This window comes from Marasmius oreades, chromosome 1, assembly GCF_018924745.1.
Source record: "Marasmius oreades isolate 03SP1 chromosome 1, whole genome shotgun sequence".
Lineage (NCBI taxonomy): Eukaryota > Fungi > Basidiomycota > Agaricomycetes > Agaricales > Marasmiaceae > Marasmius > Marasmius oreades.
In genome coordinates this window covers 303,386-315,868 of record NC_057323.1, presented here as the reverse complement: position 1 = coordinate 315,868, position 12,483 = coordinate 303,386, and the positions used below count along the sequence as shown (strand labels likewise).

The following is a 12,483-nucleotide window of genomic DNA, read 5'->3' as shown; positions in this document are numbered from 1 at the left end:
AGGTGTATTAGGGTGGAATTCGGGACATGTTACATACGTATGTGTTCATTTGGCAGATCTAACGTTTTCTCGATCCTCAGTCCTTCCTGAGTCGGTATGCAGTTTGTTTTGGAGGGGTTTCGAGGTTCGAAGGACGTGTTTTGTTGCAGGTACGTGGGTCTCCTTTTTACGAGCGTTACATTTCCACTGATCTTCGTCCTTCTTCGTCGATTCGGAATCTTTTCATTTTCGAAAAGCTACAGATAGCTGACGTAGACCACGGATGCCGATAGCCTTGATCCACGCCCGCCTGCGAATTTTCAACGTTCCACTCTGAACTTTACGGACTCCTCTACAGCTGCCAATGATAACGCATGGCCAATCAAACGTAATGACTAGTAAGGCATTCAAGACCGGAATTTGGAACGTGTTATTTATTTTTCCGAAGTTTGTTGATTCGGGAGGTGTTTAACGTTTCCTGGGCTCACAAATCTTCATGAGTCGATACGCCGGTCTTTGTGTGGCCGAACGTCGAGTCTTCACATATTTTGAGGGTTGGAAGGACGTGGATCGGGTAGATGAAACTTGAAGGTACGTACGCTCTGTTTTTGCGAACCTCAGTTTCTGTTCATTTATACGTCATACAGTCGTTCAAAACGCACCGGTGTTACTCTTCTCTGACCACTCTTTAGAACCGCAACCGCTGGAGACGAGATGTTCAAGCTTCCATCCCCTAATCTCCATCGGTTCCGCTCACTCCCACCGTATCCCCTAGTATACATCTGACTATCATTCGTGGTTGTATCTGGGGACTGGGCTGTGTGAAGTGGAATCTACGATAGAAGTAGACGCTTTTACCCGCTTTTACTAACTCTGTAAATAAAACAAATGAAAAATTCTTTTAATGGTTCATGATCAGAGGATCGAGCGAGATCGATGTGGAAGCAATGAATTTTTACCTTCCTATTTGATATTGGTGTAACTCACACGATGATATTTATATTCTTTCTTCGGTTCGTTCTTCGCATGTGAGTTTCCTGGCTATATTATAGTATATACTTCCGGATCTGTATGGTCGAGGGGAAGATGACCGGTGACATATTGCTATCTTGGAAACCTCGAAAGTCCGGTACTAAACGGGGGAGATAACAGACCTATAAAGCCTAATGAAGGTGGCAAGTCCCGACGATATATACAGAACAGCCTGGACAACAGTTTCCGGCATCATTGCACTGCGTTGTATCCGTTCTTTCATCACCCTCAAACCGCTACTATGGTTACCAACCTAAGGTACGTTCACTAGCGCGATCATATTGATGAGCCACCGAGATGATCAGGTAGACGCCTTTAATTTGAGCCGGGTCGGGTACTCTGCACGGACGAGCAAGGGACTCAGATATCTATGGTCAATAGCAAGTCGGTAGCTTCGGGACTTCGGCGGGAAATCCCTCTGCTTCAGAACGGCTTTCGTCGCCAATTCGGTGTAGCCTCGGGCTTATAGGTTTCAAAGATTCCAAGCAATATGCGTGACTACTTCTAAACCTGCTAGACTGATTTCGACGAGGGCGGTACAATTACTGGTCTTCGAGCATGCGAGTAGGGAGATCTCATCTCAGCGGGCTCGCCGCGGAAATTCGATTCGAAGGATGGTATGTTATCATATATCCCGGTCTCCGGCGGGTGGTTCTCGGGAGTTCTTGGGAGACTCTCATTGACGATGCGTTAACCTCGTCTGTGTCCTCGCAATGGTGATTACCTCTCAGATAATACTTTGAAAAATCTCGGTCTGAAATGTACCTTCTTTGATGATATACATGGTTCTCAGAACAGAACATGTGGTTGATAAAGCGAGTTTTCGGGATATCACCTTAACGTCGAAGAATGGTCTTGATTTAGGCGCTATGTGGCGGTTTTCACTCAATGGACAACGGACTATTGGTCCGTTGTCATCTCTTGGATAAACCAAAGATAAAACTCCGTTCTTTTGGTAAGAGCATATGATATGCCACCTTTGATGCAATGAACTCGATTATAGCAGCCGACATCCGCTGAAGCCTATTATGGTCAATATTTCCTTTGACGGTTGATTGCTCCAACATGAGTCATGAGTAGTTCAGGCACAAACTATCCTGGTATCCGGAAGTGTTGAACCTTATACGTTTTTATCGTAACACGAGAGGAGCCGCGAGTGGAGATTACAACTCTTTTAGATCTGTCAAGTCACCTCAACAACACCTATAAGTATTAAGAAGTATCCCCACCTCTCAAGGAAAATTAATCCACACTATGGCTTCGTCGTCAATCTCGCCTGAAGAAGAACTGGCTCCGTTTTTGAGCACCAGACAAATTATTGTGCACCCCATTAGCACACTGTCGGTGAGTCCACTGTTGGACGGATCAGACACTTATGTTTTTCATGATACTCATTGAATGCCATCTTGACCTGCAGGCCATGTTCTTAGTCTATGGTGCGTGCTTGCCGTTATGGTTGGTTCATCATCCTTGATATAAATGGTTATACTGGGGGACTCCAGGTTTTTATATTCTACTATTCGGCATTGCTGTTCGCTCTCTGGCTCGTCAGCTTCACCGGCCCAATCGAAAACTATTTTTATGCTGGACAATAACCCTATTCGCTTTGATGACCATACTTGTTATCATCCAAGCATGGAGTTTGATTCGACAGTCGATAATTGACTTTGATGCTGCAAAATCCAAAGATTATCTACCATTGATATGGTACAATGCTCACGATATGGTGAAGGTTGCTCATTTGTAAGTTCAGAGCCCTTCATTTTACACAGTACTTACCTTCCATGTCAGTACAATTCTGAATGTCCTGCCTGTACTCCAGAAGTAAGTTTCCCATTTTTTAAGTAAAATATGGCTGACCAATTTCTCCTCCATATAAAGCTTCATTACTGACACAATGCTTGTGAGGCCTTTTCCCCCCATAAGCCCTCACTTCTGTTTGAAGGGGACTTCTAGATTCACCGGTGTTATGTCATTTGGAACTCAAGGCAGCAAATTGGGATTCCTCTGATACTTGTATCAGCTGTAATAAATGGTGGGTTGTTATCAGACTGTTTTTCAGTGAAATGACTAATCCTGTACTTGTTTTTCAGCTATCGGACTAGCAAGTACTATTATGGGTGCAGTTGCTGGGTCTAACATGGATGTTGACTCAAATGTGAGGATTTATCAGATTGGAAATAATATCAACTCTGGATACTTCCTTGCAAACATGTCGTTCAATGGGTTCCTCACGCTACTAACAGGTAGATTCAGTTATTTTAAGATTAATAAACTGTCTTTGACCATCATTGGCTTCCCTTACAGCTGGGAGAATCTGGTATGTTACCCATGAGGCACGCTCAATAATAGGTGGAAATGTCAGCAAGAGGTACAAAACAATAGTTGCCATCATGTGCGTTTTCCTGGTATTCTTTTATTTGTATGGTCAGAAACAGTGCTCAATCTCACCCTACCCCAGCCTGGAATCTGGTATCCTCTACCCTTCTGTCCAGCTGGTTCAGACAATTATAAATTATGCCTATGATCCGGATGCTCAAGGCTCTATTCCATTTGACATCAGTCCACTTTGTGTTCAGGCTGCGGTTAGTCCTCAGTGCTGCTTCCATCTTAATACTGTATGTGAGAGCTAATGGGAATGTGAATGGGTCCAGGGTATTGCACCAACATTGATCATCACAAGACTGGCAAAGGGAAAAGCCATGGATACCTTTCAAGGTGACATGGCACACTCAACAATGCACTTTGCCCCTGGTATATCTGCAGTGTCAGTGGTGTCACAGAGCCAGTCAGTGCAGTTACAGCAACAACCAAGCAATGAAGCTTTGGATAGGAAGGAAGATGGTTTGAAAGCAAAGGGCAATGTCTAGTAGGCAAGTGAGTAATAAAGAACCAACAAACCATGTAAGGATATTATAATAAATCCCTGTATTGCAGTTCTACAAACATTATAATGGGAAGCTTGGATTACAGCTCTATGGCTATTGTAATGGTATTCACCTTTTCAATCATTCAGTATTAGTGGCTGGGGGTCCTGTGGGCATTATAGTGTGGGTTCCCCATGCCTGCACAGTGGGCCACTTTTTGAAGGGCTACAGGTTCCTGTATTCATAATAATACTCTTCTCTAAAAATATTCCCATCTTTTAAGGACTATATAATCTGTTATCCATTATGATGAGAGTATCAGGCTTGAATTGAGTTGGTCATTGAACCCATATGCATGGGGGTGTGGGATGGTAAAGTAGTAATCATCCTGCCATGCCCCATGGAAAACCTCTCTGTTAGGTGTTTGGAGAGCAGAGGCCTTGCATTCAATCCAACCCACACCACCTTGTGTATTTTCACTGCACAGGGGCTTCAACCAACCTGAGTGCCAAGACCAAATGACAACAACCCAGCTGCTGTTGTATTCTCAAAAGTCTTATAACTGTTACATGTTCTGTCCAACCTTTCAAATTCACATGAACAATCAGTCAGATCTACAGAATATGGCTGTTCCTTAACTCTACCATTTTTTGTACTCCAGAAATATATAGCCACTGGTTAGTGACAGGCTTTGAGCATCTAAAGTTGAATGATTTTAGTGAATAAATATGGAGAACAGAACTAGGAGAAACAGGTTTATGGAAAAAACATGCTTGTTGAAATTATTGGCCACCACTGGGATGGAAGAAAATATTCTTCCATGTGCTGTGGAACCTTGGTGATGCTACTGTGGAGCTTTAAAGCAAATGTAAATAATTAGCTGCACCAGACTGGTACCTAGAATTAAAAGGAGAACCTGAATGGCAGAAACTCCCCCAAATTGATAGATCTAGGATAGAACCAAAAGAGAAAGAGAAACTGATATAAAAAGGAAAAAATGAAGGAGAAAAACCCAGGCACTCACATTCCTCTTGATACTTTCTCATATCTGATAACATCCAAAATTCAATTTCAACCTTGACAGTGTCTTTTTAGAGAAGGAAGCACTCCAAACTGAAAGCCCTATTATTGCTCAGAGTTGTGGTGTCAGGAGTAGATCCTTGGGTGAGGCAAGCTGACAATTGAAGGGGAAAAGAATGACTCCTAGGTAGGATTGACCAGACAAGAGTGAAGATCTACTGTACACTTGGAGTACTTATATACTACACTACTTAAGGGGTAAGGGGTCAAGGGGCAGGGGCCTTCCTATCTATGATGGTCTACGGTGATCGCGAGTCGGACAGAGTGGTCGACGGTGAGAAGCTGAATGAATTGAAGGGAGAATGATCGCAGAGATTGAAACGATCAAGCGCGAGGATGGGAGGAGTCGTGATAACATGTGAAGTGCTATGGAGAAGTACTCGGAGTACAGCAAGTTTGTGACATTACCCCCCCCCCTTAAGGGCCTTCGCCCTCGAAGGCTTCGTCGTTATACCATATACCCAAGGCTGACTTTTCTGAGTACTTTTGGTGTAATTTTCTTGCAGTCGAAATGGCAGGATTGCATTAATCCACCCTGGAGCACTCAGGTTGAAACAGTGGAACTTTTCAATCATCTTCTTACAACCATCGCCAAGGTTGTCAACCAGTTCCCATGTGGATTCCGATAATGGATAAATGAGCCATTTGACGAGGTAGTGTAAGATGGAAGCTTTTGTCCAATGATTGAACACCATCTTGAAGTCCAATATCTCTTCCACATCCCATACAGCTTTGCCGTCCTCAACACTTGCTGGTTCTCGGGACACATCTTCTTCTTGGTGCTCAGCAACGGAAGGTTGGTGACTGGTGAGGAGTACTGTATGGAAGACACTGTGCACTCACTTCCATGTTGCGGGGAGGTCCAATTTGTAGGACGAAGGCCATTCTGTTCTAATGTTCTAATGTTCTTCCCTTCGAGGTAAACTAAGTCTCCAGGCTTATAGTCCTCTACCAGTCTCTGTTTGGCATTGTAGTACTCCTTCATGAGTTCTGCACTGCGACGAAGGCATCCTTGTGTGTCATCGCGTGCTTGGTTAAGCTGGGTAAAGAACTCTTCCGCTGTTTCATTGTTTGTCTTTGTGAATGGTTCGGTTGCCTTTCGAGGGGTGGAAGCCACACGTCAGATAGAACGGGGAGTACCTGGTCGAACTATGGGTGCAGTCGTTGTAACAGAATTCTGCCATGGGAATCTATTCGTCCCAATCGTCCTGTCTCCAATTACAAAAGACCCGCAGGTACTGCTTGATTTCCATGTTGACATGCTCCATTTGGCCATCTGTTTGCAGGTGGTAGGCTGTCGATACATTCATCTTGATACCCAGGATGTTGTACAGCGCCTTCAAGAACTTGGAGATAAATACCATACCCTGATCGCTGATCACCCATTCTGGGAGGCCAAAATCTCTCCAAACCCGATCAAGGAAGAGCTTCACAATTCCTTCGCTATTAACTTCGTCATAAGTGGGTACAGTGCGTACTCTTTTACTAAGTCGATCAACCACTACCAGTATAGCGGTGTACCCATGAGCCTCTGGGAGCTTGGTGAAACGAACCGTTCAACCTTAGAACCACTGCACCCAACTAGTGGGGTTTTAAGGCTTATGTGGCAAGCTAAACGATAGGGACTGCCGAGGCGGCAAGATTTACTCAATGGTAAACACTTGCTAGAGAATACTGGGAGGGAGTTTGGAAGCACTTGTAGCACACTGGAAAAGATACTGGGGCTGAGGACACTGGAATATTTGGGGGAACACTTGGGAACACTGAGGAGAGAGAGAGAAAAACAGAAAGCACAAGAGACAAAACAAATGGAGGGTTTAAAATTACAAGGCTGGGGAAAAAGCTAGATACATGGTGGGTTTATATACTACTGAGCTATCTACATGGGGATAAGACTTAGCCAATAGGAAATAAGATGGAATGACTGGGAATGACTGGAATGACTGGGAATGACTGGAATGACTGGGAATGACTGGAATGACTGGGAATGACTGGAATGACTGGGAATGACTGGAATGACTGGGAATGACCAAATGTCAAGGTTTCTAGAATGGCAAGGATGCCCAGGATGCCCAAAAATCGATTTCTGGGGATTATTTGCAGCTGGACATGCCCTGGAAAGTGAATGATTCGATTCTTGACACTTGGTGATCAAGTCGCAGGATATATACTGCCACAGTTGACTAGGTACGATGTTAGGACTTAAAAGTCCTTGCGGTTTACTGGGAAAGGTCTTTGTTCTCTGGCAGGTAGGGTATCCCCTAGTGTATGCTTTGACATCCCGATAGATTGTGGGCCACCAATAATATCGTAGTATACATTCGGTGGTTTTTGCCTGCCCTGGGTGTCCTGCAAAGTAGGTGTCATGATGAAAATGGTTCTTGACATTGCCCTTGTTTTCTTCCATTTCCAAGACCTTAACTTCCCATTTTGCCTTGTGTCTCTTGATTTCTTCCAGAAAGTGATCCCCAGGAGTACCTTTGGTACTTGTAGCGTGAATGGCACAAAGGAATTCGGGTTTTAAAAGGACAATGTCTCTGTTATCATTTTCCCCCCTCTCATGGCCCTTTCGTTTCAAAAGTAAGTCCAGTTTAGTCTGCAATTTTCCTGGTTTATGAACCAGTACAAAGTCGTAATCTGCTAGAGTCACCGACCATCTCACCTGTTGTCAGTTGAGGGTTTTTGGCGTCATGAAGTATTGTAAATTTCGGTGATCGGTCCAGATTTTGAATTGTACTCTGTAGAAGGGACGGTGTCGACAGAGGGAGACGACGGGGGAAAAGGACAGAAAGGCTCGTATTTGTACATATCCAGTACTATATAAGGGAATACAATATGAAATATGCTATATACCACATGGACTCGGGACTAACGGTGATGTCGGAGCGACCACAGCCAACCATGATCAGCCGATCCTCAACATACTGACCTATTTCAGTCAATCCGGATGGGGGTGTGACGTGTGACCCCCTCATCTGAATTTGAGAATCCGGATCAACAGCCACCTGCCCGTGACCAAACCAAAATTTTCGGACAGACAATGGAACTCACTTATACCCTGAGTATCAGTATTGTTTTACATTAGTGGTAGATAATAGGGCGAGATATGTGGAGCTTGCAGGCTACTTTTATCTGATACTGGAAGGTTGTCTTTCATCTTCAACATGGTCCCAACCATACCACTCGAGGTTCAGAACGCAACTTTTCCAAGTAGCCGACTCTCTATTTCAGAATTCCTTGAATACCCTCTACCTATACAACAAGATTTAACAACCATCACAGAAACTCATCGGTTTCTGAATGCTGCACCTCCGAACTGCACGACATTCGATCCACGGGAAATTCCAATCCCCCATGCATCTGTCATTCATACAATCTCTAAAGCCCTCGACCTGAAAAATATCCACTCCGTCACTTGCCCACACAGTCTACTCCAGAGTGGTAAGTTCTACCCTCTGTGGCTTGTCACATTCTGGCAATGTCAGATCAAACTACACGAAGTCAAGCGAAAGTGGAATGGCATATTCAACACTCTGGAGCAGCGCAGACAGACATGCTAATCCAAACCAAGTCTTCGCTTGATACGTAAAGCGGAAACAGCACTCAAATCTGTCGTGTGTACAGGGGACATCAGAGGATTCTCTGACTATGATGCAATCCATCGACTCGGAGATTACTGTACGACAGAATGGCTGGGGACAATTCATGAAAATCAGATGATTGGACTTATGCAGAATGAACTGGGCCTCACCGCTTCCTCCGACACCTTATTAGTTGACAGCTTTCATGCTCAGGCCGTGAGGAGTGCCTACTCGACACCTGACCAATATGTGAATGATAAACATGAGGCTTGGCTTCGGAATCAGGCACAGGAACTTGCGACGGGGATGAGAAAGTGCTTGGCAACAGTGGCAAATGTCGGTGGTAACCACTGGGTAGGGCTTGTGGTTGATTTTCGACAACAGAAATTCTATTATGGATGTTCATTAGGGTGGAAGATGAATCAGGTTTTGAAGGATACGTACAGCTGGTGGGTATATCAGCATACAAGCAGGATATTCAAATGGGAGACAATGAAGAGCACGGTACAGCGTGATGGATTCTCTTGCGGAATTCTTGCTGTCAATGCTCTTGGACATCATCTCAATCCAGCCAAATATCCATTACTTGACGCCAAGGCAGTTGCCGATGAATGATTGAATATTCTGTTGAGGGTGATTGAGCGGCATCAGGCAAAGGTAGCTATGGACCTGCTACTGTAAATGAGCTTCGGAACTTACATGAATAAACAGGACTTCCACAATGAATCATTGGAGTGTCAGTTCTCATTTAGATTTCCATCTGAATCTTCACCACCAAACGAGAATATTGACAACAATGACAAGCCGAGTTGTGATGACCAAGATCTTCCAGAATTTCCGTTCTCCGTCTCGCCAAACTCACCACCACAATCCAGAAATCCACTAGTTCACTACTCATCTGAATCTGAATCCGACAATGATGACAACGGATCCATCACTGGTGACATGGCTTGTAAAAGGAAGGTTGTCAACACTGAGTCCAATCTTGACCAATCTCCGAAAAGATCAAAGGCTGAGGGACTGCTCCGTTACTTCAAAAGAGAGACGAAGGAGGAACATGAGGACCGTTTGAAGCACGAGGCTGAAGCTGACAATGAGCGATTTGAGGCTGCGATGATGAAAGCAGAGCGCCGGAAAATGAGGATGGAAGAGGAAAAGCGAGAACAGAATCGACTGCGGAAGCAGAAAAGTCGAGCGCGAAAACGAAAACAAGAGATTGTCCAGGGTATAAGAGATGAGGATGGTCAGCTGCCCAAGAGACAAAAAGTCTGTGTCCAACTTCTCAACGAGGACCAAACACTCATATACTTATAGACCATGGACCTTCATGATATTACAGAGGCATTTGATGTTGCGGAAGAGTCACGACCAGCGCGGGCCATTGCTGAGAAGATAAAATTGAAAACGAGGAAGGCTGCTGGTCATAAACTATTGGAGAACCCGGTTCACGAAAAGCGCCCTGCAAGATATGTGAATTGGTTGACACCATTCTGTTGGACCCAGATCAAGACTGTGGCGAAAAAGACAGGGATGAGTCCTACTGAGATCGTGCGAGAGTTGAAAAAATGAGATGCACGAACTTTTGGGCAGCTCAGTACTAGCACAGTTTCTGACTGGATTGACCAGTCAGGTCTCGAACCAAAATGGAAGGACTCGGTCTTGAAGTGTGCTGAGCGGGGAAATATGCCGGGCCATGGCAATGGTGGCAGCAAGGGTATTCTGGTATGTTTGTTGAGATATTTAGAGGTTTTGTACTCATGCAAGTACAGACACCTTACCCACAACTCGTTAAGAAAATTCAAAGCCAGCTCACAGGACTTCATGAAGCGGGTGCACCGCTTTCGCTCATCTCCGTATGAGCAATCATTGTGGCCATTATCGAGTATGAAGAACCCTCGCTATTCCTGAAGGAGTTCAAAGACAAGTCTGTCTTTCGAGTGTCAGAGTCATACTGTCGTCAATTTCTCCGGGATACGATGGCTTGGTCGGAGCGAAAAGGAACGAAGGCAGCACACAAGTTGCCTGATGACTGGGAAAAGCTCTGTGAGGACTCGTGTTACTGAAAAGTCTTCATAATCAAAGAGGAAGACATACCCATTGAGTTGTTTGTCAATTCTGACCAGACTCCCATTGTCTATAACCCTGGCTCAAAACTCACATGGGCACCATGAGGAGAAAAGCAAGTGTCCCTTATTGACCTGGAGGAAAAATGGGCATTCACAGCCCTACTATCAATCTCAGCCGACGGTTACATGCTTCCTATCCAATGCGTGTTTGGCGGCGAGACTGCCCGTGTATGCCCTTCACCTGCGGCACCAAATTACAGTGACTGTATCACTGCTGGCTTCGATTTTGTTCCATCGGGAGTTAAATTGAATCACTGGTCAAATCAGAACACCATGTGGCGATTTGTTGACAAAATCCTCGCACCTTATTTCGAGCGTCAAAAGAAAGAGCTGGGCCTTCCTCCCACTCAGAAATCTTTGTGGCTAATTGACGTCTGGTCCGTACATTTGGTCAAAAGCATTTCATGGCTGGATGCAAGCAACTCACCCAACTATCTTGATCAACTTTGTGCCGGCTAAATGCACAAGCGTTGCGCAACCCCTAGATGTTGTGGTCAACTGCATATTCAAACAGTTGTTGAAAATTTCTTACCATGCATGGCTCGTCGACAACTTGCTGTCGCAGATGAAACATGGCAAAGACATGTCCCTCGACACCTCTATTGGACCTATGCGTGATGCAAGCATTGGATGGCTTTGGAACGCGTTCTCAGCAATCCAGAAAACTGTGTTAGTTCAAAGGGTGGGTCTCGTACCAAAATCATGTAGTAGATACGGAGCTGACTTGACTTCCAGGCATTTGAAATGTGTTCCACAGGGTGCCTAAATCTCTCCTACAAAAGTCTCACGTCATTCACAGCCCGTGAGAATCTTAGAAACATAAAACATACCCGGCCGGAGTTCTGGCGAGAACTCAACACAACGACAACAGATGAACTGTGCCCAGCCACTGTTGAGAAGCTAACAGAGGATATTGAGGCAACGGAACTCAATGATGAAGGAGGACTTGATGACAGCGACGTACTTATGGCAGACTTGACCGTGCATGTCATGAAGAAACCCGGGAGAAACCACTGTTATACTGAACGCACACTACAGGCAGGGCTTTCATCCTGTGCTGAAGCCGAGGGCAATCTACCTGAACTTGCAGAAGTCTTGGCAACAGATGCACAGAGAAAGAGCCAGCGAGAAAGAAAGCCCAATCGGTTGTATACCGGTTGGTGGAGGCACGTGAATGACCAAGACCAGGACTTGAGCTTGAATGCCGAGAATGGGATGGATTCAGAGATTGTTGGTCTAGCCTCGCAAACCAGGACCGAGACCAAGAATCAGTCGCAAAAAGGAAGGGAAGGTAAAAAGAACACACCAAAGCGGTTCTAAGAGCTCCTTCGCGTTGTCATGACGGTTGATGAAGAAGAGATGCCAAGTGTGGGAACTCCCTTTGAGCAGTGACTGGTTTCGATGCTTCTCGAATGATATTTTCACTGTAGTTTGTACTCAATTGTATTTAACGAAACTGGAAACTCTTACAGGTCAGAATTCAGTCAGAAAGAAAAAAGTTTGGTCACACTTTTTTGGTTTTGGACAAGCCCCCTGTGACCTGTGACCATCCGAAAAATTTCGCAAATTTGAGCGGCTGTGACCTGTGACCTTCCGGATTGACTGAAATAGGTCAGTACTCCATTCATGAGATAATGCTGTAATGTACCGTACACTTTTGGGACCCCTATATATTTTTTATAGACACTCTGGACACCTTGGGCATGCTGCAAGGGCATCCTGGGCATCCTGGACATCCTGGACATCTTACTCCACAGATTCATCCTCAAGGCTAATCATCTGACTAGGTTACTTACCCATTTAGAAGGCTCCACTCTG

The 12,483-nt window shown here is 44.9% G+C and overlaps 4 protein-coding genes across 4 annotated transcripts; all 4 read left to right on the top strand.

The window, feature by feature from the left end:
* Positions 1 to 2,265: 2,265 nt before the first annotated feature.
* E1B28_000065 (uncharacterized protein) lies at positions 2,266 to 3,881 on the top strand (the record flags this gene model as incomplete). The annotated part of the gene is made up of 10 exons (XM_043145862.1): positions 2,266 to 2,355; positions 2,429 to 2,447; positions 2,514 to 2,754; positions 2,803 to 2,835; positions 2,893 to 2,914; positions 2,968 to 3,046; positions 3,105 to 3,257; positions 3,319 to 3,406; positions 3,473 to 3,596; positions 3,666 to 3,881. 10 exons carry the CDS (start codon positions 2,266 to 2,268, stop codon positions 3,879 to 3,881), a joined length of 1,065 nt encoding a protein of 354 aa, XP_043014561.1.
* Positions 3,882 to 8,686: 4,805 nt separating this feature from the next.
* Positions 8,687 to 9,154, top strand: E1B28_000064 (uncharacterized protein; the record flags this gene model as incomplete). Its single annotated transcript, XM_043145861.1, has 1 exon — positions 8,687 to 9,154. One exon carries the CDS (start codon positions 8,687 to 8,689, stop codon positions 9,152 to 9,154), a length of 468 nt encoding a protein of 155 aa, XP_043014560.1.
* An 84-nt stretch (positions 9,155 to 9,238) lies between these two features.
* Positions 9,239 to 10,108, top strand: E1B28_000063 (uncharacterized protein; the record flags this gene model as incomplete). The annotated part of the gene is made up of 2 exons (XM_043145860.1): positions 9,239 to 9,805; positions 9,854 to 10,108. The coding sequence occupies 2 exons, from the start codon at positions 9,239 to 9,241 to the stop codon at positions 10,106 to 10,108; spliced, it is 822 nt and encodes a 273-aa protein (XP_043014559.1).
* A 969-nt stretch (positions 10,109 to 11,077) lies between these two features.
* Positions 11,078 to 11,985, top strand: E1B28_000062 (uncharacterized protein; the record flags this gene model as incomplete). Its single annotated transcript, XM_043145859.1, has 2 exons — positions 11,078 to 11,347; positions 11,401 to 11,985. 2 exons carry the CDS (start codon positions 11,078 to 11,080, stop codon positions 11,983 to 11,985), a joined length of 855 nt encoding a protein of 284 aa, XP_043014558.1.
* Positions 11,986 to 12,483: the final 498 nt, after the last annotated feature.